The 27,796-nt window shown below is 42.0% G+C and overlaps 2 protein-coding genes across 4 annotated transcripts; both read left to right on the top strand.

The window, feature by feature from the left end:
- The first annotated feature begins 763 nt into the window (after positions 1–763).
- On the top strand, positions 764–9,303 carry LOC120028648 (presenilins-associated rhomboid-like protein, mitochondrial). Its single transcript, XM_038973858.1, has 10 exons — positions 764–860; positions 1,703–1,922; positions 2,079–2,219; positions 2,888–2,936; positions 3,288–3,383; positions 4,473–4,622; positions 4,729–4,799; positions 4,876–4,977; positions 6,912–7,009; positions 8,607–9,303. Exons 1-10 carry the CDS (start codon positions 790–792, stop codon positions 8,728–8,730), a joined length of 1,122 nt encoding a protein of 373 aa, XP_038829786.1. The 5' UTR covers positions 764–789; the 3' UTR covers positions 8,731–9,303.
- A 3,661-nt stretch (positions 9,304–12,964) lies between these two features.
- LOC120028332 (claudin-19-like) lies at positions 12,965–27,713 on the top strand. Of its 3 annotated transcripts, none has more exons than XM_038973545.1 (6): positions 12,965–13,207; positions 17,769–18,011; positions 21,077–21,241; positions 21,395–21,476; positions 21,614–21,727; positions 27,422–27,713. In XM_038973545.1, exons 2-6 carry the CDS (start codon positions 17,795–17,797, stop codon positions 27,459–27,461), a joined length of 618 nt encoding a protein of 205 aa, XP_038829473.1. In that variant the 5' UTR covers positions 12,965–13,207; positions 17,769–17,794; the 3' UTR covers positions 27,462–27,713. The 3 variants fall into 3 exon arrangements, with proteins under 3 accessions (XP_038829473.1, XP_038829472.1, XP_038829471.1); XM_038973544.1 differs by lacking the exon at positions 27,422–27,713 and adding an exon at positions 22,035–22,342 and having other exon boundaries at positions 12,967–13,211; XM_038973543.1 differs by lacking the exon at positions 27,422–27,713 and adding an exon at positions 22,035–22,342 and having other exon boundaries at positions 12,968–13,207.
- Positions 27,714–27,796: the final 83 nt, after the last annotated feature.

Consider the following 27,796-nt stretch of genomic DNA (forward strand, 5'->3'; position numbering starts at 1 on the left):
GGTGTCAAGCTTATAGGCATGTGGCAGCAGTGTGTAGGAGGGAGGTTCCTAGGTGTGAGAAGTGTGCAGAAGGGCATGAGACAAAGGAATGTGTTGCATTGGGGAAGGTAGTGGTGTGTTAATTGTTGGGGTGCCCATGGGGCTGGGGATCAGAAATGTCCCGTGCGAGAGGGGCAGGTTGAGGTTTCCAGGGTTAGAATAGTGCAGAAGTTGTCATATGCTGAGGCAACGAAGAAAGAGAGGAGTGGTGTGAGTAATAGATATGTACTAGTACAGAGGAATAGGCCAACAAGTGATATATGTTTCAGTTAGATTGTATTTTTGGCATTTATAGCAATGGTTATCAACTGTACCGCAGGGATGGAATGTAAGTCGCAAAAAATTAAGGTTTTGGTGGCAGCTGCAGATAAGTTTTTGGGTGTGCGAGACTTGACATCAGAAGAGTTACAGGGTGTGTTAAGTGGTGATGTCCCATCCTTTCAGGTTGTTGGCATGAGGTAGGATTACATATATTTAAATAGTTAAGTAGGGTGGTGTTAATATATATTATTATTATTATATATATATATTTTGTGAGTGTAGCGTTAGATGGTAGGGTATTTGTTTATTTATTTTTTCAAGCAAAGTATACGGGAGTTGTACTCCAGTCTAGTATGTGGCGGTAATGCAATATATTGGATGCCAACCCGCCGTTAAATCTCATCGAAGAAGCCATAACTCACTTCTGTTTTGCCGTTCTAGAGTGTTGACCCGGTAGCGAATGTAGGAGGGGTCATTCGGGTCACAAGCATGTCGTGGAGGGGATGTATTTTAAGATTGGCTAGGGATGACATTATTTGTATGGCAAAGAGAGGAAACAGGTATGGTGTACAATATGCATTTTGACCATGGCTGAGCTCTTCAACAACCTTGACCACTGATATATGTGTTGTCAGTCGTGAAAAGATAGCTAAAACTCAGCTAGCGGCTGCCAGAGCTAGCAGGTTAGCTTGACGATGAACAGCTCATCCCTTTGATATATGTTGCTAGTGGCGCCACGGTTGTAGTACTATTTGGGGTTGCTTGTTACTTCAATCTTCCCACTTAATTATTGTTTGAGTTGGCTATTCTTCTGTGCCATGTAGCTAGCTATTTTTTGGGGAGCGCCCAAAAGTCCTTTGTTGTTGTTTACGAATTCTGCCATGTAAATATGAAAGAATCACCAGCTGCCTTACCTGTGTTCATTCACTGTTAGCACAGTATTTCTTAATCCTAGTCCTGGGGTCGCAAAGGGCTGCACATTTTGTTTTTGCCCTAGCGCTACACACTTGGGGTGTATTCATTAGCAACAACTGTAGCAAAACGTTTTGCAAAGGAAAAATGTTTTGTAATGAAAACTAGATACTATCAGTTTGGTTCCTAGTGAATACAACCCAGATTCCACTTATTGCTCATCATCAAACATTTGATTAGTGGAATCAGGTAGTGCTAGGGCAAAAACTCCACTCCCTAGGAACAGGATAAAAAAAACACTGATTTAAGCAGACACTCTTTTCCAGAGCAACTTAGTCAGTGAGTAAGTTCCTCCCTTTTACTTTCAAAATGACTTCTCTTCTCTCTAGAAAGAGGATTCAAACCATTTCTCCTTTTACGCTGATGTTATTATAGCTAACTAATTGACCAATCATCTGTCTCTTACTCTTCACTGTTCATGTTTTCCTAGAATCACCCTCAACACTCAACAGAGATGTGGCTTCAAGAAAGCAGTGAAGGAGACAAAGACCAAGAAGGGGGTCATAGAGGAGACGGGGCCCTCACACACAGAGCCCAGTGAAGGGCTCATCCACAAGAGGGGTGCGTCTCCCCTCGTGGAGCCCTCAGTGGCATACACACACTCCAGGAGCTTTGGCAGACTGGTCAAGCCCCTGGTGTTCACAATAGGGGTAGGTTTTTAGCTCTTTCTTTTACTAAACAAACACTACTCAATATAACTGTATTTCTTGTTACACACTTTTACTGTTTCAAACACACCTCTATAGGTCTATTGCCAGATTCAGCACAGCATTGACAGGGAATAAAGGGGATTAACACCATGTTAGTTTACAGGCTGTTCATTTGGCACAGCGGCCATCTGGCAGTATGAGTCACTGAAGTCCCGGGTCCAGAGCTACTTTGACGAGGTCCGGGCCGAATGGTTGGAGAAACTACGGCCGCAGAAACAGGGGGATCTTCGCAAATGGGTGAGTCCTTTTTTTATTTTTTATACCATGCCTCATTATTTTGTATACATCTTTATTGATACATTATACAGGAAATGGATAATTTTGCTGTCACAGTACTCGGCCTCTCCCCACAACATACACAAACAGTACAACATGCTGGGAGCAGCGCAGGGTCCCTGGAATGGGGTTAGGGTGTATAGTCTCCCCCATTTGTAACTGAAAGGGATATGAGGGTTACGAGGAACAATTCCGGTGCGCTGGATTTTGTGTCACTGATTATTTGGACGAATTACTATTTTGCGGGGCTGGCATCTTTCAAGTTTCATAACGAAAGGGGTTGATTTGTCACAAAGGCGGACGATGATTTCAGAGGAGGGGGTGTGGACTTTGCCACTCGCACTAGGTCAAATATGTCAAGGCTCCCCCTTTCTCTTCTTGCTGAACTGTTCACATTGATGTCTTAGCGAGTTGATTCCCTATGCTGGGTCGTGTTTATTACTACACGCAACAGAATAAAACATTTTTTTTTTTTAACATTTTGCAACAGAAAACTAAAATGTATGTTTATTATTGGACCAGGTTGTCCTTCCCAGTTTCAGTCAGTTTTATTCTGTTTGGTGCCTAATGAACACGACCCAGGTTTCACTACATTGTGTGGGCGTTTTGTCAAACTGTTTCTGTTACAGATCAACCAGTGGTGGAACAGCTTGAGTGAGGGCCAACGCACTGTTGCAGGTTAGTCTGTACTGAAGCCCATAGATTTTGTTGTCCTCTCAATAGTAACTAGTTGATACAGATAATGATTGTCACTTTCACTACTACCCTCTATCTCAAGATAATGTATACCTTTTGTCTGTATGAGAGATAAATTTGTCCTGCTTTATACCCAACCACTTTGATACACAAACACATTAGATTGGAGCAGACTGCAGTCGCAGTGCAGTGCCCAATGAGCAGTTTAGGGGTTTAGGTTCCTTGCTCAAGGGAACATCCCGCCATCTTTTACCACCCTTCAGCACCTCCCCTCACCTCTTTCATTATCCACTAATCTCTCATTAATTCAGTATTTTTCTACTCCTCTCTCAGGGATCATAGCTGCTAATGCTGTGGTGTTTTGCTGTTGGAGAGTGCCATCCCTCCAGCGCTCTATGATCAAATACTTCACATCCAACCCTGCCTCCAGTGAGTAGGGGAGACTGTCCTATCCTATGGCAAATACGCTAAACTTGATCTCTGCCTCAGGAAGTGTTATTGTTACGTTCCGCAGCAAGAAACATAAGGGGGAACAAACCGAGTCACTGACAACAACCAAAACGAAACAGGTGGGGTTTTAGGAGGCGGTCTGAAGGACGCGCATGGGGGGTGTCCACTGAAAGTTGACTAGCAACAACATTTGGAATCTAAAAAACACCCAGCATGGGTGCCCACTAAATTTGCCCAAGAACACGCAAAAACATTTTAAACCCACACCAAACTTAAAGACAGGAAGCAAAACAAAAACAGGGAAGATCAGATAAAGGATTTAGTCTAGAAATCAAAATAGGGAGAGCCAACTAAAGTTCTTAACCCTCCACATAACTGGAGCACTGGGCCAGCCACTCTTAAATATCATCTGGGTCAGCACAGGTGAAGCACCTTCCGACTAACAAGATGGACAAGCCAGCATAGGTGTAACGTATACTGACCAACGAGGTGACCCCAATCGGCGCGCCCAACGTGCGAAAGTGCTATACGTACTAAAGTCCAACCTCAAAACTTAAATGGAAAAACCTGTAACCGTAATCGAGTGTCAGGATTAGGGCCATGAGTTTTTCTTCGCCACGCACCAGGAAGAGCAGCTAATGGGGATCCATAATAAATACAAATATGTGACCTAACCAGGAAAATCTCGGGAGCCCTTGTTCTAGGCTATAGTTTTTCCTGGTCCGGTCAATCAAGACATTTTATTGCTAGTAACACTGACAGAGGCAGAGATCCAGTTTATTTGACATATGTCATAGATTTTGTAATATTAATTTAACTCACCTGAACTCTTACAGTAAAAATCAGCATAAAAAATAACAAATATACAGCTTTTACAGCCCAAATATAATCTGAAAAAGACTTGTCCAATAAGAAATAGTGTGGACAGTAGCAAACCCTAGCAAAACATTTAGCAATTAAAATATTTCTTATCGGACAAATTCAGGTAAATCGCTCCCCATTTAGACCTGTTTAGTTCCTAATGAACACTTCCCTGATCATCTCCTCCTGTCTGTACCCTACCCACAGAAACCCTGTGTTTCCCCATGCTCCTGTCCACGTTCAGCCACTACTCCTTCTTCCACATGGCGGCCAACATGTACGTCCTCTGGAGCTTCTCCTCCAGCATCGTCTCCATGCTAGGCAGGGAGCAGTTCATGGCCGTTTACATGTCTGCAGGTACCAGCACACGTGTGTGTGTGTGAGAGAATGTGATAGACAGATTACTAGTCCTGAAGTACAGACTTATTTTCAGATAAATAATCAATCATCTCCTCATTGCCAGGTGTTATCTCTACGATGTTCAGCTATGTATGTAAGACAGCCAGCGGGCGCTTAGGTCCCTCTCTTGGAGCGGTAAGCACCGACATTTTAGACTTCCTGCGGAATTCCCCTTTACTTCCTGTCTCTGACATCACTTTCTGTCCTCCAGTCAGGAGCCATCATGACAGTCTTGGCTGCCGTCTGTACCAAAATGCCAGAGGCTAAGCTGGCAATCATCTTCCTCCCGATGTATGCTTTCTCTGCAGGAAATGTGAGTGAACAACCCTTACAGCACCCTTAACCACACAGAGGCTACTGTCCAATTTTCTATCCATGAGAAAAAGGCCCATTTCTATGTTTTGTAGTACAAAAGATGGAGGAAGGTAAGTGTTTCCAATGACGTCATCGACCAATGAGGAGGCAATGCCTACTCACAATTGGTCAAAATCACACTGTTTTGGCCTCCCGGGTGGCGCAGTGGTCTAGGGCACTGCAGCGCTAGCTGTGCCACCAGAGTCTCTGGGTTCGCGCCCAGGCTCTGTCGCAGCCGGCCGCGACCGGGGGGTCCGTGGGGCGACGCACAATTGGCCTAGCGTCGTCCGGGTTAGGGAGGGTTTGGCCGGTAGGGATATCCTTGTCTCATCGCGCTCCAGCGACTCCTGTGGCGGGCCGGGCGCAGTGCGCGCTAACCAAGGGGGGCGGGTGCACGGTGTTTCCTCCGACACATTGGTGCGGCTGGCTTCCGGGTTGGAGGCGCGCTGTGTTAAGAAGCAGTGCGGCTTGGTTGGGTTGTGCTTCGGAGGACGCATGACTTTTGACCTTCGTCTCTCCCGAGCCCGTACGGGAGTTGTAGCGATGAGACAAGATAGTAATTACTAGCGATTGGATACCACGAAAATTGGGGAGAAAAGGGGGTAAAATTAAATAAAAAAATAAAATAAAAAAAATCACACAGTTTTTCCAATGACATAATTTGTACATTCCTCAATTTTTTTCCCTACAAAACATAAACACCATTTTCACATACTGTATGTTGATGTTGGGGTAGTGCTGGAAATTATGAATGTTAATACAATTGTGAAGTTTCCCTTTTAAAAGTATTGGATTGATGCAAGCATAGATGGAAGTTTTCACCATATTCCTCATACCCATGAGGGGGAGTGTACTAAAGGCTGGGAATTGCCAGGCACCTCACAATACAATATTATCACTATACTTAGGTGCCGATATGTATTGCGATTTCTCCGATGTCTATATGTATTGATTCAATACTGGGATTTTATTGCGTTTCGATGTTCCAAACAAATTGCTGCTGTAGAGGGACAAGAGAGCCATGAGAAAACGAGTTTTGATCAGTCACGGAAATAAGTGCTGATAACAAATTGGTTCCCTATTTAAAAAGAAAATGGAGAACAAGCTATGAAGGAAAAATAGCTAACGCAAAAATCGTATTGCGATATTGTCAAAATGATACGATATACTGTCAAATAAAATCCCGATATTTTACTATCTATTTTTTTTTTCTTTCCCCCATCGCTATAGCGTACATGTGTACAGTTCAGGAGGAGGGTACAGAATCGCAATGTCATCACAAACGAAGCATTTTGGACCAGTTATGCTACTTGGGGATTTAGTGTTGTTGATATTTTGAGGTTTTTGTTATGTGTTTTGACAATTATGATTTGACTTATTGTGGCTGTGTGAAATGTTTTAGTAGGGTGTCTTACGTGACCTGCTGTGCACACTTACTGAGATAATCAGTAACCTAGCTACCAGCAACCATCATTTTCAAGGAAAGGAGGAGACACATCGAGCTAGTGACCAGAGTTCAAACATTTCCCAAGTTTATGCAAATTTCAGCAACCGCCTGACAGCCAATCGGGAAAGGGCAGCTCTTGCTAGCAAGCTTTGACATTAACTAACAATAAAATTGCCATCATGCATGCTGTTTTAAGGATACCCACCATGGGAGATCTCAACGACTTAAATAATCCCTAAGTACCCCCCTTACTAGATCTGACTTTGCTGAAAGCTACTTTTATTGAGGAAAATGTACTTGTCCTTCCTAGCTATCTTAAGATGAATGCACTAACTGTAAGTCGCTCTGGATAAGAGCGTCTCAACGACTAAAATGTAAGTGTGAGTCCAGGAATTTCTTTGTTGTCCTATTTATTCACACCATCCGTTTTCTCTTCTCCTGTCCAGGCATTGAAAGCCATAGTAGTCATGGACACAGCTGGCCTAGTTTTAGGATGGCGGTTCTTCGACCACGCGGCCCATCTAGGCGGAGCTCTTTTTGGCATGTAAGTCAGCTTCAAGTCCATCTGTCTGTCTGCTCTCACACACTCATCCACGTTGAAACTGGCTGTTGCACAGGGCAGCAACAAAATATCTCAACATCTAGGTCAAGCTAGCTGTCTTTGACATCTTCTCCATTATACCCTGGCTTTGCTGATTTTGTTTGGGAGGCACCCCCCCCCCCCCAAACTGCTCACGTGCGCCACTCTTCTTACCCAATGTTGCTCCCAACCTATCGTGTACGTGTGTGGTATTGGGTCAGGTACTTCGACAGGTGAAAATGTATGAATTAAGATCTATTATTTTAGTCTCGTTTGAGCTCTGTCCGTTCTACCTCTCTTCCTATCTCTATACAGTGCATTTGGAAAGTTTTCAGACCCATTGACTTTTACCACATTTTGTTAATTTTATTTTAGAATTGATGAGTAAAATGTTTATTTAATCCATCTACACACAATACCCCATAATGTCAAAGTCAAAACAGGTTATTTAAAATTTTTGCAAATGTATTAAAAAATGTAAAACTGAATACCTTATTCACATAAGTATTCAGACCCTTTGCTATGAGACTCGAAATTGAGCTCAGGTGCATCCTGTTTCCATTGATCATCCTTGAGGTGTTTCTTCAACTTGATTGGAGCCCACCTGTGGTAAATTCAATAGATTGGACATGATTTGGAAAGGCACGCACCTGTCTATATAAGGACCCACAGTTCACAGTGCATGTCAGAGCAGAAACCAAGCCATGAGGTCGAAGGAATTGACCGTAGAGCTCCGAGACAGGTTTGTCTAACCATGAGAAACAAAATTCTCTGGTCTGATGAAAACAAGATTGATTTATTTGGCCTGAATGCCTAGAGTCAAGTATGGAGGAAACATGGCACAATTCCTACGGTGAAGCATGGTGGTGGCAGCATCATGCTGTGGGGAGGTTTTTCAGCGGCAGGGACTAGGAGACTAGTTAGGATTGAGGGAAAGATGAACGGAACAAAGTACAGAGAGATCCTTGATGAAAACCTGCTCCAGAGTGCTCAGGACCTCCGACAGGGGCAAAGGTTCACCTTCCAGCAGGACAACAACTCTAAGCACACAGCCAAAACAACGCAGGATGGCTTCGGGACAAGTCTCTGAATGTCCTTGAGTTGCCCGGACTTGAATCCGATCAACATCTCTGGAGAGACCTGAAAATAGCAGTGCAGCGACGCTCCCCATCCAACCTGACAGAGCTTGAGAGGATCTGCAGAGAAGACTGGGAGAAACTCCCCAAATACAGGTGTGCCAAGCTTTTAGCATCATACCCAAGACAGCTCGATGCTGTGATCGCTGGCAAAAGTTCAACAAAGTACTGAGTAAAGGGTCTGAATACTTATGTATATGTGATATTTCAGGATATGTTTTTTTTTTAATTTGCAAAACATTCTAAAAAAAAATGTTTTTGCTTTGTCATTATGGGGTATTGTGTGTAGATTATTGAGGGGGGGTAACTATTTAATCAATTTTAGAATAAGGCTGTAACATAACAAAATGGAAAAAGTCAGTGGGTCTGAATACTTTCCGAATGCACTGTGTTCCTCACCAATTTTTTTCTTCTTTTTTTAACAGCTGGTACATCATGTATGGCCACGAGCTGATATGGAAGAACCGCGAGACCCTAGTGAAGGTGTGGCACGACCTTAGGACAAAGGGTCCTAGTGGGGGAGGAAACGGTGGCAGCGGCCCCCAGTAGAGCGCACTGGACTGGGTGAATGCATGTGGATGGACTGGCCTTGGCTGATGTGTAAATTACCAGATTACAGAAGAGTGTCAATAGCATCAACAGCCTTGCTGGCCACACAAACCGAAGCCCAACTCTCCATTTACCCCCCACACACAAGCTCTGTTTGTCTCTCACTCTCTCTCTCATAAAAATTCCATTTGCATTCAGTGCTCTCTCGCTTTCTCTCTCACACACACACACTACATAATAATGCAGGGATTTTGTGTGTTTTTGAGAGAAGAGGAGAGGACACACTGTTGAGTTACACTGGCCTGTATTCACAGTGTTGATCTAGGATTAGTTTAGCCTTTTAGATCATAATGATTATAGGTGAATACGGACCCGGGAGCCTACAGGTCACCATTATCTCCCCAAATGCTGAGGTGGAGGACTAAACCCTAAAATCACGAAACCCCTCCCACTGTCAGTACAGGGGATTGCTAGAGAGCTACATTGCATTCGGAAAGTATTCAGACCCCTTGACTTTTTTCACGTTTTGTTACGTTACAGCCTTATTCTAAAATTTATTAAATTGTTTTTTTTTCTCATCAATCTACACACAATACGCCATAATGACAGAGCAAAAAGTTAGTTAAAAACACAAACATTTATGCAAATATATTGGAATCACATTTACATAAGTATGCAGACCCTTTACTCAGAACTTTGTTGACGCAGTTTTGGCAGCGATTATAGCCTCGAGTCTACTTGGGTATGACGTTAGAAGCTTGGCACACCTGTATTTGGGGAGTTTCTCCCGTTCTCTGCACATCCTCTCAATCTCTGTCAGAGTGGATGGGGAGCGTTACTGCACATCTATTTTCAGTTCTCTACAGAGTTGTTCGATCAGGTTCAAGTCCGGGCTCTTGCTGGGCCACTCAAGAACATTCAGAGACTTGTCCCGAAGCCACTCCTGTGTTTTCTTGGCTGTGTGCTTAGGGTCGTTGTCCTGATGGAAAGTGAACCTAAGCCCCCAGTCTGAGGTCCTGAGCACTCTGGAGCCGGTTTTCATCAAGGATCTCTCTGTACTTTGCTCCGTTCATCTTTCCCTTGATCCTGACTAGTCTCATAGTCCTTGCCGCTTTAAAACATCCCCACAGTATGATGCTGCCAACCACAATGCTTCAGGTGCCAGGTTCCCTCCAGGCGTGACAAGGCCAAAGAGTTAAATCTTGGTTTCATCAGACCAGAGGATATTGTTTCTCATGGTCTGAGAGTGATTTAGGTTTCTTTTGGCAAACTCCAAGTGGGCTATCATGTGGCTTCCATCTGGCCACTCTACCATAAAGGCCTGATTGGTGGAATGCTGTAGAGATGGTTGTCTCTCCCTTCTCCACAGAGGAGCTCCAATCAGGTTCTTGGTCACCTCCCTGACCAAGGCCCTTCTCCCCCGATTGCTCAGTTTGGCCGGGTGGCCAGCTCTAAGAAGAGTCTCGGTGGTTCCAAATTTCTTCCACTTAAGAATGATGGAAGCCACTGTGTTATTGGGGACCTTCAATGCTGCGGAAACGTTTTGGTACCCTTCCCCACATCTGAGACTCAACACAATCCTGTCTCGGAGCTCTACGGACAATTCCTTCGAACTCATGGCTTGGTTTTTCCTTTGACATGCACTCTCAACTGTGGGACCTTTTTTTTATAGACAGGTGTTCCTTTCCCAATCAATTGAATTCACTACAATTTGAATTTGCCTCCCAAGTTGTAGAAACATCTCAAGGATGATCAATGGAAACAGGATGCACCTGAGCTAAATTTCGAGTTTCATAGCAAAGGGTCTGAATACTTATGTAAATATGGCATTTGTTTTTTTTATTTGTAATACATTTGCAAAAATGTCTTGGCCTATTTTTTTCTTTGTCATTTTGGGGTATTGTGTCTTTTTTTCTCTTTTTCCCCCTTTATTTAACTAGGCAAGTCAGTTAAGAAAAAATTCTTATTTTCAATGACGGCCTAGGAACAGTGGGTTAACTGCCTTGCTCAGGGGCAGAACGACAGATTTGTACCTTGTCAGCATGGGGATTTGAACTTGCAACCTTTCGGTTACTAGTCCGTGTGTAGATTGATTGGGGGGGGATTATTTAATCCATTTTAGAATAAGGCTGTAACAAAATGTGGAAAAGGTGAAGGGGTCTGAATACTTTACAAATGCACTGTACAGTGTCAAAACCAATGACGTCACATCTACATTTGTTTTATATGATACACGTGTATATGATGTCTACAGTCAAAAGACTCATTATTCTCTGACCTCTGCACACCCCAAATGTTTTTATTTTTGCGTGTGAAATGATGGTGTTTGTTTCGCACCTCTTGTTTATAATTTCATCCAGCTATGAAAATGGAAGATAATGGACTTGAAAACACTGAGTATACAAACCATTAACAACCTCCCCCGCCCTTTACCCTCACAACAGTCTCAATTTGTCGGGCATGGACTCTGCAAGGTGTTGAAAGCGTACCACAGAAATGCTGGCCAATGTTGACTCCAATGCTTCCCACAATTATCAAGTTGGCTGGATATCCTTTGGGTGGTGGACCATTCTTGATACACACGGGAAACTGTTGAGCGTGAAAAACCCAGCAGCATTGCAGTTCTTGACACAAACCATGGTGCCTGGCACCTACTACCATACCCCGTTTTAAAGGCACTTAAATCTTTTGCTTGCCCATTCACCCTCTGAATGGCACACACACACAATCCATGTCTCAATTGTCTCGAGGCTAAAAAGTATTATTTAACCTCCTCCCCTTCATCTACACCGATTTGAAGTGGATTTAACAAGTGACATGAAGGGATCATGGCTTTCACCTGGTCAGTCTGTCATGGAAAGAGCAGTTCTTTAATGTTTTGTAGATTCAGTGTATGCACAGGAATATTTGTTTTTGATTTAATCATTTTTGTTTGTTATTGGAACCAAATAAAAGGTTTATTTAAATAAATAAAAAATGTGTCTTGTGTTCCAGGCTATGGCTCTACTGTGATCTGTCCATTTCTACTGTATTTACCATGGTAGGATTGCATTTCTATTTACAATTTCACTAAAAGTGCCGCATGTCTATCAAACTGAGAAAGGTGATGGACTTTGCTCCCTCTTCAGTCCTTCCCCCACCAGTAAGCCATTAACTAAGCCATAAAGCTTTTCAGTAGCAGGAATTACAGATACAGTTGGGCAGGCTTTGTACTGCTGAATCACTGTCATCTGGATACAGGAGGGAAGTTACTCATGCCTTTATCAGAAGTCATGTGCCTTTTTGGTGGTGTTTAATGATGTCATATTAATTGGAAATTGGCATAAACAGGCATTTGAATTGAGCTTTTTAAGCATTTTGGGCTTAAATGGTCATCTGGGATTCACTGTAGCTTTGGTGCTGGTGGGTTAGGATATTGATGTAACATAAAAAAAAGAAAATGTCCAAAGTCCACAAACGGTCATTGGGGAAAAAGCCAGAGACACTGTGTCTGTTAAGGTTTATAGATGAGGAGAGGAAGTCTTCTCTCATTTCTTCTTCCTCTAGACTCACTTTAACCCCATTTGTGATACTTGTAAAAATGGATGAGAATGGCCAATGTTTATGCTGCCGTCAGTGTCAAAACAGTATTTAGCAAATTATCACCGCTGTCTTTTGCTCTGAAGGAGATTCTCCTTTAAAAGTGCTTCCCAAATAGCACCCTGTTCCCTTTATAGGGGACTACTTTAGACCAGGGCGCATAGGACTCTGGTCAAAAGTAGTGCACTATACATGTATAGGGAATAGGTTGCCATTTGGGATGAACCCTTAGTCATTTTGACCGTAACTCTGTATCATTGTGCCCTTAACTGTGTATCACAGGGTTTGGTTCAATTCCATTTAAATTCATTCAAAAGTCAAGAATTAAAAAGGTGCCGTTTTATTTTTGTTGTGAATTTCACTTCACTTGACAAAGTTTAAATGGGAATTGACCCTGGTGTATAATGCGATTGTGTGTTTGAGAAAGTGAACAGTAGTTTCTCTGAGTTTTAGATGTGTTTCTTTTCAGTGTGTTCGTGCGTAAGGTTCTTGAGGTTTGGACCAAAGTAGTGCAAGATATAGGGAATGAGGTGCCATTTGGGACGCAACCCATTAAACCCACAGTGCAGCTCTGGGGGAGAGTAGTAGGCCACGTGCAGAGGTGAGCATGTGTGCTCATAGTGGGAGTTCGTTTTGAAGGGTCATTGATCCACCCGATACCCAAATATCACCTCAGTGGGACCACAGCCTCTGTTCCAAAAAATACCCTTCACTTTCTCCATCTTACCTATTCCATAGCCAACCAGGGAAACAGAAACTGATTTTAAACACCTGAATAGAACAAGTGGATAGAAACACAAACTAGACTCGAACAACAGAGGATACAAAATACCACTCAACCACACAGTAGACACCGCAACAAAGACCGAAAGTTCAAGTCATTCTCATCACAGAAACAGTAGGTACATTGGTTTACTTTTCCATTTCTTTGTTTGAGAGATTGGTTTATACAGGATGGTGTAACATAGTCTTAGCAAATAATTCAATTCCTTGCTATTAGATTTCTCTAAACATTTTAGATGGATTGAGTTTAAATTGATCAATGTTATACACAATTGGACATTTTGAATTGAACTGTTTGATTTGCTAAAGTGAAAACTTTCAATGTTCCTTCCATTCGATCACTTTACTAAAGATAGATTTAGTTCGTGACTTAATAATATATTTCCCCTGAAGCACTGATAGGTTCACACTACCCAGCTGGGGAAAAATGGTGAACCATGTCCCCATTACATGCTTTTGTGGTTGTAAACTGGTTTTCTGGTTGAGAAGACATATAATCAGTTTACAACCATCTGATGTCTGTTACAACCAGGTAAAGATGCCTTTTTCATGCCTTCAGAAAGTATTCATACCCCTTGACTTATTCCACATTTTGTTGTATTACAGCCTGAATTCAAAATTTATGAAATATGTTTTTTCTCACACATTGACATACAATATCCCATAATGACAAAGTGAAAACATGTTTAATTTTTTTTGTGCAAATTTATTGAAAATTAAATACAAAAATATCCAATTTACATAAATATTCACATCCCTTTGAATTGACACTCCAAATTGAACTTGGGTACATCCAATTTGCTTTGATCATCCTTGATGTCACTACAACTTGGAGTCCACCTGTGGCCAATTCAATATTTTGGACATGATTTAGAAAGAAACACACCTGTCTGTATAACTTCTGACAGTGCATGTCAGAGCAGGAACTATACCATGATGGACAATAGACAATGACCATTGTTGTGGCAAAATGGCTTGATGACAACAAAGTCAAGGTATTGGAGTGGCCTCCCCAAAGCCCTGACCTTAAACCTATAGAAAATGTGTGGGCAGAACTGAAAAAGCATGTGCGAGCAAGGAGGCCTACAAACCTGACTCAGTTACACCAGCTCTGTCAGGAGGAATGGGCCAAAATTCACCCAACTTATTGTTGGAAGGTTGTGGAAGGCTACCCGAAACATTTGACCCAAGTTAAACAATTTAAAGGCAATGCTACCTAATACTAATTGAGTGTATGGAAACTTCTGACCCACAGGGAATGTGATGAAATAAATAAAAGCTGAAATAAATCATTTGCTCTACTATTATTCTGACATTTCACATTCTTAAAATAAAGTGGTGATCTAACTGACCTAAAACTGGGTCAGTTAAATTTTAGTAGGATCAAATGTCAGGAATTGTGAAAAACTGAGTTTAAATGTATTTGGCTAAGGTGTATGTAAACTTCCGACTTGAATTGTATATCTGGGGACAGGTGTAAAACAATTTCTAGTGTTGAAAGTTTCCAAGAGCACAGTGGTCTCCATCATTGGGAAATGGGAAAAATTATGGACTCTGCCTAGAGCTGGGCAAGAAGGACCTTGGTTAGGGAGGTGACCAAGAACCCAATGACCACTCTACAGAGTTCCTTGGCTGAGATGGGAGAACCTGCCAGAAGGACAACAGTCGCTACAGCACTTCACCAATCTGGGCTTTATGTGAGAGTGGCCAGACGGACGCTACTCCTGCGAAAAAAGGCACAAGATTGCTTGCCTGGTGTCTGCAAAAAGGCATGTGAAAGACTGAGATCATAAGGCAAAAGATGAGACAAAAATGTAACTCTTTGGCCTGAATGCAATGCGCTATGTCTGGAGGAAACCAGGCACAGCTCATCACTCGTCTAACACCATCTCTACCATGAAGCATGGTGGTGGCAGCATCATGCTATGGGGATGCTTTTCACCAGCAGGGATTGGGAGACTGGTAAGGATAGATGGGAACAATGAATGGGGCCAAATACAGGCAAATCCTTGATGAGAACCTGCTTCAGAGTGCAAACGACCTTAGCCTGGGGGGCAAGGTTTACGTTCCAACAGGACAATGACCCCAAGCATACAGCAAAATCAATGCTGGAATGGCTTCCAAACAATAATGTGAAAGTTCTTGAGTGGCCCAGTCAAAGCCCATACTTGAATCCCATTGAAAATCTGTCGAAAGACTTGAATGTAATTATTCACCGCCACTCCCCACTCCCCAGAAAAACTGCAAGGAAGAATGGGAGAAAATCCCCAAATCCAAATGTACAAAGCTGATACAGACATACCCAAGACGACTCAAAGCTGTAATCACCATCAAAGGTGCTTCTGCAAAGTATTAACTCAGGGGTGTGAATACTTATGGAAATGTAATATTTCATTTTCATTTTCAATAAATTTGCTAACATTATTTAAAACATATTTTAACTTTGTCATTATGGGGTATAGTGTGTAGATGGGTGAGAAAAAATAAATATTTAATCTGTTTTGAATTCAGGCTGTAAATCAAGGGGTATAAATATTTGCTGAAGGCAAATGGTTGGTGGTTCAGATAACGTGGTTTTAGCAACCAGGAAAATACTTGATCAAACCCCCTTTTTTTATATGTTTTTATAGGACATATAAAGAAATACAAATTACAAATTGAACAGATACATCCTTTTATCCCCCTATACTTATTGAAACAACTCCCTCCCTTTAACAAACAAAAGCAGCATGCATACAAAAATATAACAAATGTACGATTGGAAATAATAATATATAAATATGCACACAAGTACACATACACACATATAAAACACAAAAATAAAAAATATCACAACATACTATCCCTTCCTACCCACACCCTCCCGTATCCCGTTGGCCAAAATTCTTACTCCTGATCAATACTGTTCAAAAAAGGAAATTAAAGGCTGCCATCTCAAGAAAAAGTTATCAGTACATCTTCTCAGAGTGTATATCATTTTTTCTAAGTGTAGAAAAGACAGATCTTTCAACCAGGATGATGCATTGGGAGGTTTGAAGGATTTCCAGTTAAGCAAGATCTGCTGGAGGGCTATAAGGGAGGCAAACGCTACAACGTCCGCTTTACTTTTAGTGAGACTATGCAACAAAGATGGAACTCCAAATATAGCTATTAGAGGACAAGGCTGCAGGTCAATATCTAGAATTTTCGAGAGACTATTTTTAAAAAGGATGACCAGTACTCAGACAGTTTAGAAGACAAATAAAACATATGGGTGTCTGCAGGAGTGAATGAACATCTATCACGTGTCATTCGTGTCTGGGAGGAGTTTACTTCGTTTTTCTTTGATGTAGTGAATTTTGTGCAAGACTTTGAACTGAATGAAACTTAACCCGAGCACATGAGGATGTGGAGTTAACCCTTAGAAGAAGAACCTCCTCCCACCAGTCATCTGCAAGGTCAAGTTCAAGTTCACTACCCCAGTCCGTCTTGATTTTGTTTATTTGAGAGGGTTCAGAGGACAGCATAATGTCATATAATCTAGAAATCCGACCTTGCCGATTCCACGGGATGGACAAAATCTCCTCTAGCAACGTCTTTGGAGGTAGTTGAGGAAAGGTGGGAAAATGAGAGCGAACAAAGTTACGGGTTTGAAAATAGCAGGAAAATATTAGAATGAGCAAGATTAGATTTAGCTACGAGATCATTAAAACTGACAAACGTCCCATCTAAAAATACATCTTCGAAACAAACCAAACCTCTCTCACGCCACAAAATAAACGCCTGGTGCGGTAGAGATACTCTTAATGATCGGCTATGAAAAGCCAACTGACATTTACTCCTGAGGTGCTGACTTGCACCCTCGACAACTACTGTGATTATTATTATTTGACCATGCTGGTCATTTATGAACATTTGAACATCTTGGCCATGTTCTGTTATAATCTCCACCTGGCACAGCCAGAAGAGGACTGGCCACCCCTCATAGCCTGGTTCCTCTCTAGGTTTCTTCCGAGGTTTTGGCCTTTCTAGGGAGTTTTTCCTAGCCACTGTGCTTCTACACCTGCATTGCTTGCTGTTTGGGGTTTTAGGCTGGGTTTCTGTACAGCACTTTGAGATATCAGCTGATGTAAGAAGGGCTATATAAATACATTTGATTTGATTTTGATTTGGTGTTTGGAGGGTATAAATAGGTGGTTGATACAGATAGGGTTTAGAAGAGAAGGGGCAGAAGTCTAAAATGTTGATGAAATTGTCTCCAGATCTTCAAAGTAGAGTGCACAATGGGGTTTCCCGTATACTTTGAAGGACACAGGGACAGTGGGGCACAAGCAAGAGCAGAAAGGGAGGATGATTGGCAGGATTGTGCCTCTAATGAGCACCAGTTGGTACCTAGAGCATTACACCAGACCATAATCTTTTGAATATTGCCTGCCCAATAGTAAAGCAGTAAATTTGGAAGTGCCAATCCTCCATCTTGTCTCCTTCTTTGAAGTATTGCTCTACGTATCCTAGATGATTTGCCTGCCCAGATAAAATGACTGATGTCCTTATACAACTGTCATACAACCTGACCATGATGACATACAATATATCATATTGAAGACAATGCAACCAGTTTTGCCTACTGGAATATAGTTAACACTACATAACTAATACAAAACAAAAATAGTTTGTTGTGGCTTCTCTCTTCCCAGTAAATCAGCCGGCAGGACGGACCACCATGCTTTTAGCTTTCCAGGTCCTGGGTCTGTCTTTAGGGGTGATTGGCTGGTGTCTGGAGAACAGCTGCACTAATTCCCATTCCTGGAGGGTACGCAGCCATTCTGGGGCTGTCACAACCAGCAACTGGCAGTTCGAGGGCCTGTGGATGACCTGCGCAGCCACGTCCCTGGGCTCTGTGCAGTGCCAGAGGTACAAGACTGTACTGGGGCTACCAGGTGAGAGACACATGCAGGGCTCAGTGCAATACTCACATGCAGTATTAAAGGGGCAATCTGTAGTTTAAACAACAGCTAAAATGGTATTGATAAACAGCTGAGGAATGGTGTTAGAGAAATGTAACCACTTTCAAATTCAAAGACAGAGCTGTGGATTCAAGGACTGACCATCCAAACTATAATTTTAACCATGTTTTGAGGCTATATAGTCTTTGTTTGCAATTACATTGTTTAACTTTTTTTAAATTTTGTGTTCTGATGGAGTACGACAGTTGAACTAAGCTCATGAGGCATTTATAGTTTGTAGTCTTCAAAAAATCTATGGGTTTATGTTATTCATTTAAAAGTAAAAAATTTGCTTACAGATTGCCAGGATTTATTTTTCTATGATCAAATACAAATCTTTGAATGTTGTAAACATCTTCTTCGGTTATCACATAAACATACTGGTCGATGCCGTCAAGTTCCAAAATGAGTAGTATGTATGCACGGACAGTAGTTTGTGGGCAAAAGCACTGTGTAAACATTGCAATGGTGGTTTTCGATTCAATTCCAGCCAAGAGTGACCCAGCAGTTAGATATTGGCTGCTGATTAAAATACTTGATGTAGTTTTACCCTTGTCTAAAGTGACTGTGCTGCTTTGATAATTGTCCATACAACACAAATTCATTAAGAAACTGAGAAAAGATCTGAAGTATTTACATAACAAAAGTATTGTGTAGATGAGACTGACATAGAGTATCTGTGAAATCAATTATAGTAGGCCTGTAGTACAGTGTCCATATTAGGACAGCCAAAGTCTAAGCAGGACTTTTTGAAGCTGTTCTCATATTGACAACGTAGTACGGTAGTATTTTTTACTTCCTTACCTACGTGACTGTCACTTTCAACTGTCGACCACCACACTGAGGTATGCAGGCCATATGGTCTTAGTTTCAGGCCATGAAGGTAATAGGGGTTGTAAATCGCACAAGTATCATTGTATCATCGCTCGGTCAATCATTGACAGTCACACTGACCTTGGTTTCCTTTCATTGTGTGTGTGTGTCAAATCAAATCAAATGTTATTGGTCACATACACATGGTTAGCAGATGTTAATGTAGTGTGTAGCGAAATGCTTGTGCTTCTACAGTGCAGTAATATCTAACAAATAATCTAACAATTCCCAACAACTACCTAATACACACAAATCTAACAAGTAATCTAACAATTCCCAACAACTACCTAATAAACACAAATCTAAAGGGGTGAATGAGAATATGTACATATAAATATATGGATGAGCGATGGCCATAGGCAAGGTGCAGTAGATGATATAAAATACAGTATATACATGTGATATGAGTAATGTAAGATATGTAAACATGACTAAAGTGGCATTATTTAAAGTGGCAACGTTTAAAGTGACGAGTGATCCATTTATTAAAGTGTCCAGTGGTTGGGTCTCAATACAGTATATACATGTGATATGAATAATGTAAGATATGTAGACATTATTAAAGTGGCATTATTTAGAGCGTGTGTGTATGTGGGTGTGTGTGCCTCTATGACACTGCAACAGACTCCTAGATAACCACACATTCATAAGAATGAAGAACTGTAGTCAGAACCGTAGTCACCTCATCACCAAAGGTCGGAGTGCTTTCATTGTTACAGAGAGAGATATTAAAAGAGTATTGTCTAACCTGAATATTCTAAGGAGACACCAATGGCAAACACCAATGGCAGGTACTGTATCTATTGTGAAACTCCTGATTTAATAGTTGAGAAAGTCAAACAGTGGGTCAGGATGGGTGTCATCGCTTTCGATGAACCAATCTAAACCAATTTCGATGAACCAATCTGTCATATTGTTTATCTCCTTAGACCACACCTAAGCCCTAAACCCTGGTCACCGTCACCTTATAGGTGAAGCCTCTCTGGTTTTTACACGCCTCTTATTGCTTTACAACCCCTGTGCATAGACTAAAGTTCTCTGCATTTGAAACAACACAACAGACATCCAGCACATTGGAGACCGAGCAAGGACATAGAATAACTCGCATATCTCGTGAGGCCATTTTCAATCATCCTGTGTGACTGAGGGTTTCAACCTCAAGAGTTTAGAAGCCTTTTCCCACACCTGTGTGTGTGTGCTCTGGGTGATCATGTCGACGGCAGTGGAACTAACTGGGTTTTTGTTGTGCGTGGCAAGCTGGCTGCTCACCGGCTCCTCACTAGCCAATGACTACTGGAAGTTGTCCTCGGTGTCTGGCAGTGTCATCATATCCACACGCCAGTTCCAGAATCTATTTCACTCGTGTGCCGAGAACAGCGCCGGCATTAGGAACTGCAAAGACTTTGAGTCTCTGCTCGCTCTGCCTGGTAGGTACTGGACTGACTACTACTCCCAAACCGGACCAATAGATATTCTCCAAAACCTGTCCCAAACAATATCGGCAAATTAGATTGACATCCCTGGTCAAAGGGAACTCTAAAGGGAAACGTTTCCTGCTTCTCTATGTCACTGGCCAACTCAAATGGTTAACGTTATGTGATGCGGTTTTTCTGTGTAAAGGTCAATCAATTACATACAACAGCCTTAAATAGTCCGTTTTGTTAGATTCCTGATGTTGCCAAATGTTTTAAGAATTAGAGGAACACAATGTCTTCATATTTTCAATTGAGTGTCTCTTCAGCAAACATGAATGATCCATGTATTGCTACAGTTATGTCTCTTAGACCCATGCTACATCAGAGTTAAAGCCTCCATTTGTCTGTTTTGTAGGCGACATACAGGAAGTTGATCTCAGCCTTTAGCAGTGTCTAACAATTAAAAAAGGCCACCAGCACTCGCTTGATAGCAGCAATTGAAGTCTGTTTATTTTCTTTAGGCAACATGTCCCACTAGTACACCCTGCAAACGTTTCTGCTATGCCTTCTTCAGTGCGTGTGTGTGTTGTTAGACACGCAAGAGGATAGAGTTGAGCACATTTCCCTCCCTCTCCAAGTCTCAGTCTACTCAGGCTCTCTATCGATCCAATGTCTGTCGTTGACTGGAACTCTGTCGCTTCCTGTGTTCAGGCTACATACAGGCATGTCGAGCCCTGATGATCATCGCTCTGCTCCTGGGTCTAGCGTCCATCATTGTGTCAGTGCTGGGGCTGAAATGCACAAAGATCGGCAGCACTTCTGAACAGGCCAAGGGCAAAATCGCTCTGACAGGCGGAAGCATGTTCATCTTATCAGGTGTGTCCCCAACTCCCAACTGCCAGCATCATCATCTTTATTCAGTTCTCCTCTAATCTTAGTACCAATCTCTCTCTCTTCTTCCCCCCCCCCCCCACTCCGCATCTCTCTTTCTTCTGCCGTTTATCAACCATCTCAATCTGCCTCCTGCAGGTCTTTCCACCTTGACTGCTGTGTCATGGTACGCTGCGCGGGTGGTGCAGGAGTTCCATGATCCATTCTTTGCAGGAGTAAGGTGAATACACATCCCAAAAGCTGAAAGTACTGCCTGCAAATTGGCGTTCAAATTAGGGCCAGGAGTTTTTCCCGGTCAGGTCACATCAATCAATTAATACCATTTTCATAAAAACCTTTTAATTCTCTGTCCATTAGGTTTGAACTGGGTGCAGGTCTATACATGGGTTGGGGAGCTGCCTGTTTGGCCATTCTAGGTGGGGTCATGCTCTGCTGTTCCTGTAAGAGGGGTCCACCAGGACCAACCACAGGGTGAGTAATTGCATTCACAAAGTTGAGTCCCAAATTGCACCCTAATCCCTATTTAGTGCACTATATGTCTCTGGTCCATTTGGGATGTAACCAAAGACACTTCCTACTCCCAAAGTTATTGGCAAGCTAACCATTATCCTACCAAAACCATGGTCTTGGTTGTAAAAAGTGAGGACAACACTATCTCAGGTCTCAAGGCAGGTGATAGGCTAGCCAACACTAGTCAGCTAGCGATTTCCCATCTGTTACATGAGCTAGTCAAAGAAAGCATTGTTGTCCAATCTATTGTACCCTACTTGTCTTACAGGGGATATTCATACAACTACTCCAAAACAAGCGGTGGACAACAGATCTACAGGGCAGCACCTGTGTCAGAGTCTGGGAGTTCAAAAGCTTATGTTTAAAGCAGGTTAAAATGTGTGTTCTTTTTCAATCTAATTGTTTGTTTGTCTGTTTCCATTTGTTTCTTCACCGAAGTGTGAATTTACTGGTTTGAATGTGCCATTATATATTTTTGTTTGTTTTGTTTTTGTTGTCTTGAGTTGAGTCACTGTGAATATTAATGCAATGTTTATTACTTTCAAACGTATTGAAATAAAAACATTGTTCTGTTGATGATTATTGTTTTATTGATATTGGATATCCAAATGAATGGAAAAGATAAGCTATGCCACAACTCCAAATGAATGGATAAGATACCCACTGGGCACTGACGTCTAATCCACATTGGTTCAACGTAATTTCATTGAAATTACGTGGAAACAACGTTGATTCAACCAGTGTGTCGCCAGTGGGTAAGCATCAAATACAGTACTTACCTGAATTTTAGTCAATCCTGTGATTCGAAACTGACTACAGCCATATGTTCAAGTAATGTCTTGTGATCGCTCAGCTTCCTGCTGGACATTTAAATAAATACTCCACTCAAAATAAAAACAATTATATTCTGTTATTTACTATTTAACATTTCATCTGATATGTGTCAAACCCAGATACTTGGGTCAGAATCTGTTGTACAAATCTACAGTTGGACTGCTTCAGACAAGGTAAAATAATTGATTAATGTAACCGGCGTCACTGTGCTAAATGACCTGTTTCACTTCCTTCCTGAACTTGCCTCTGACTGGGCTTGAACCACACTCTTTCACAGCCATGTGAAAGCTACCTGTGTTGCTGATATTTAGTCCTAGATACGTGTAGTTTTTGGTGTGTTCTAATAGAGAGATGGTGGGTATTCTTTTTCCCACGTCATCGCGAATCTGTGTTTCACTTTTGATGTAAATGAAAATGGCGGACGGAAGACAGGGTGGTGCGGCAGGTGCCGCTTCTCATTCGAATGCTGTAATTTTATCTAAACCATCAGGTGTACGCCGACCCCAGCTAAGTAACTCATGCAAAGAGTTAAAGCGCAATTATGTGTTTTATCTCCAGTACTCTGCCATGATTGTCAGTTATGTAGCTGCTCTACTGATAATCTCAGTGCGTCCTTGCTGGGATGACACAATCAGTCTACTACCGGAGAATATTAACACCAAACACATTGGTTCACCGTTCCACGGGAGCGGACAGTACACAGCATACCATAACGTTCTGAATAATGGCCAAGTCTACCTCGCTCCTTATTCTACTGAACCGCTTAGGCGCAACAAACACAAGTCCAACATTTATCGGAAACTGTTAAACTACCTGTTCACTACCCTCCTGCTCTCCGGGGATGTGCAACTCAATCCTGGGCCCAACATCACCGAGCCAGCGATACGCACCGGAGTGGAAAGCGGTGGATGGCCTCGTCCACTGATCGTCGCCGCTGTGGAAGTGGGTGAGTGCTATGGTCCTATGGTTTCTCTCGACTCACCCGGCTCCAGGATAGATTTTGACTCTTCAAACATACCAAAGTCGCTATATGCGATCCCTGACTCTGCTTCTGGTACGCAAGCTGTTTTAATTAGTTCCCCGCATCCAGTGCAGGCGGGAGGGATTGTTAATTGCGCTACCGAACTGCCCCTAATCAAAACGAAACAAAACGGCCTAAACCCAGCCGTCAGAAAACACAGAAAATTTAACTTTTTTCAATGTGTCAATCACTCTCGAGTCATCTGGGACCCACGAGCTAAGCCCAAGGGACTACTAGGGGGGCACTTGAACATTCGTAGTGTCATTCCAAAAAGTGATCAAATTCAACATCTACTCACAGACTCCAACCTTGACTTTCTCTGCCTCTCAGAGACATGGCTCCATAAAAACTCTCCATCTGCTGCTTTGATTGTGCCTGGCTACAATGTTTTCAGGAGAGACAGGACTGAAGGAAGAGGAGGGGGTGTGATGATTTACATTAAAGAACATATCCGATGTAAACAAATTGAGTGGTCATGTGATAATGAACTAGAATGTATTGGCCTGAACATTACACTGTCTCCCCAAATGTCTTTTACCCTCATTGGAATGTATAGGCCACCTTCCACCAAAAGTGTGTTTTTTGATCAGTTTAATAACATGCTTAGGGAATGTGATTTTGGGAAAGAGGTCATCTTAATGGGAGATTTTAACATTAATTATGAAGACAAGTGTTGTAGGAAAACCCTCAAACGGATCACTAATACCTTTGACCTTACACAGCTAGTTAAAGGGCCAACCAGGGTGACTTGTTGCTCTAAAACACAGATTGATTTGGTGTTCAGTAATAAACCAGAGAGAGTGACTAAATCATTCAATATGGTTACTGGGCTATCTGATCATAATCTGACACTTATAGCCAGAAAGCTGTCTAAGAGCAGGTTTAACCTCTCTACTGTTAGAAAGCCTGATCAACTAAGAATACCTAAGAGTGAATTAAGCTATTTTGAAAACGCAATTAAGGGAATTAACTGGAATGATCTCTTGTCCTATGCAGATGTGGAAGCTGATAGTCAAGTTTTTCTATCCACAATCCAGACTACATTAAATGGTTTCCTAAAGAAAATCAAATCCAAACCTGGCCAAAAGAGCACTCTTCCTTGGCTAAATGGAGAAATCTGGAAATTGATGAAAGAACGAGATTATTATCTAAAAATAGCCCTAAGATCCAAATTAGAGCATGACAGACGTAGGTTTACCATGTTGAGAAATAAGGTGATGAAAGAAATCAGACAGGCCAAGGCAAACTTTTTTATTAACATAATTGGTGAAGCAAAGGGAAATTCTAAACTGATCTGGGAGAATCTAAAAAAGTTAACAGGGAAAGACCATAGTAACACTGCAAAAAGACTAGAAATCATGGTGAATAACAATCTAACACAGGATGCAGTCGAAATAGCAATAGCCTTCAATTCCTACTTTATTGACTCTGTCAGGGTACTGACACAGAACCCCTCCACTGGTTTCTTGGGCTCAGTGCTAGTAAATGATGCTCAACCTGTCTTCATCATAAGGGAGGTTTCTGAGTCAAAGGTGGACAAGGTGATCAGCTCACTAAAGAACTCTAAAGCCAAAGATGTGTTTGGGATGGACTCTACCTTTCTTAAAAACTACAAAGAGTCACTCATTGGCCCCATTACTAAGGTCACCAACACATCTATTGGTCTCGGGGTGTTTCCAAGGGTATGGAAGTCGGCCATAATAACGGCCATCTTTAAATCAGGCGACCCTGCTGACGTGAGTAACTACAGGCCCATTAGTATACTACCTGTGGTGTCAAAGGTTGTTGAAAAGTGTGTAGCAGAACAACTGATTGCCCACCTCAACAACAGCCCCTTCACATTACATTCCATGCAGTTTGGCTTCAGAGCGAAACACTCCACAGAAACGGCCAACTGCTTTCTTCTGGAAAATGTGAAGTCCAAGATGGACAAAGGGGGTGTTGTTGGGGCTGTGTTTCTGGACCTAAGGAAGGCTTTTGATACTGTTAACCATGAGATTCTCATCACAAAATTGTCCAAGTTAAACTTTAACCCCGATGCCTTGAGATGGATGAAATCATACCTTGAAGGCAGAACTCAGTGTGTCAGAGTGAGCAATGAGCTGTCGCCCACTCTTAGCTATGATGTGGGTGTGCCCCAAGGGTCAATACTGGGGCCCCTCCTGTTCAGCCTGTACATTAATGATCTGCCTTCTGTCTGTACTGGGTCTGAAGTTCAAATGTATGCAGATGATACAGTGATATATGTGCATGCAAAGAGCAAACAACAAGCTGCACAAGAACTCACTACTGTAATGGTCCAGGTTACAAAGTGGCTCAGTGACTCGTGTTTGCATCTCAATGTGAAAAAAACTGTTTGCATGTTCTTCACAAAGAGGGCAACAGATGCTACTGAGCCAGATGTCTATGTGTCAGGGGAGAAGCTACAGGTGGTATCTGATTTTAAGTACCTTGGCATCATACTTGATTCCAACCTCTCTTTTAAAAAGCATGTGAAAAAGGTAATTCAAATAACCAAATTCAACCTAGCTAATTTCCGATTTATACGAAATTGTTTGACTACAGAGGTAGCAAAACTGTACTTCAAATCTATGATACTCCCCCACTTAACATACTGCTTGACTAGTTGGGCCCAAGCTTGCTGTACAACATTAAAACCTATTCAGTCTGTCTACAAACAGGCTCTCAAAGTGCTTGATAGGAAGCCCAATAGCCATCATCACTGTCACATCCTCAGAAAGCATGAGCTCCTGAGTTGGGAAAATCTTGTGCAATACACCAACGCATGTCTTGTATTCAAGATCCTAAATGGCCTGGCTCCCCCTCCACTCAGTATTTTTGTTAAACAGAAAACCCAAACATATGGCAGCAGATCCACAAGGTCTGCCATGAGAGGTGACTGTATAGTTCCCTTAAGGAAAAGCACTTTTAGTAAATCCGCTTTTTCTGTGAGAGCTTCCCATGTCTGGAATACACTGCCATCAGACACACATAACTGCACCACATATCACACTTTCACAAAATGCTTGAAGACATGGCTAAAGGTCAATCAGATTTGTGAACATGGTCCCTAGCTGTGTGTTGCCGCTTTCCATGTCTGTTGTCTGTAACTTGTGAGGTGTGGAAACACTTTGTTGCTTTTATGAATTTTGTCTTGCTGCTTTTTGTTCTATGTTGCTCTGTCTGTATGCTACGTCTTGCTTGTCCTATGTTGCTATGTCTGTATGCTATGTCTTGTTCTATGTTGCTATTGTCTATATTGTAATTGTTTTTAATAACCTGCCCAGGGACTGCGGTTGAAAATTAGCCGGCTGGCTAAAACCGGCACTTTTACTGAAACGTTGATTAATGTGCACTGTCCCTGTAAAAATAAACTCAAACTCAAACTCAAACTCTTTGAAGAAAAAAAAGGTTATTTAGAGTTCTAGATAAAACCTTTTGGTTATTTGGTCGAAATGAAAGAACCCTTTTCAGAAAAAGGTTCAATCCTTAAGGTTCTATAATAAAAACATGTTTGAACATCACTGTCCACCAACTGCCATTTAACCAGCACGACCACTGTCTGGTTTCAGAAGACTGTTGTTGAAAATACCAATAAGCATTCCAATTTTTTTTATGCAAAGTAGATTTTTTTATTGAAATATATGAAGTCAATCATTTGATAATCTATAGGCTAGAATAAATAAGGTCAAACGACCAGTGGATAAAATATCAGAATTGGGATGCCTGACTAAATGCAGCCATAGAGCTACATACCCAGCCTGACATTGGCAATTAGCTAATTGTTATTTTTATTTCAGTGTGGAGTCCGATGGGGGACAATGTTTCATGACGCTATAACAAGAGTGGACTGAGTGCTGCTAAACTCTGAATGTGCATGATGGGCTTACAGAGGTAATACCCTCTCCCTCAACGTCAACAAAACAAAGGAGCTGATCGTGGACTTCAGGAAACAGCAGAGGGAGCACGCCCCCATCCACATCGACAGGGCCGCAGTGGACTAGGTGGAAAGCTTCACGTTCCTTGGTGTACACATCACTGACAATCTTAAATGATCCACCCACACAGACAGTGTGGTGAAGGCGCAACAGCGAGGCTGAAGAAATTCAGAAGGTGAGGTCAGTACAGGTGCATCAAAGCTGGGACTGAGAGACTGAAAAACATCTATCTATCTC

This window comes from Salvelinus namaycush, chromosome 34 (assembly GCF_016432855.1).
Source record: "Salvelinus namaycush isolate Seneca chromosome 34, SaNama_1.0, whole genome shotgun sequence".
NCBI lineage: Eukaryota > Metazoa > Chordata > Actinopteri > Salmoniformes > Salmonidae > Salvelinus > Salvelinus namaycush.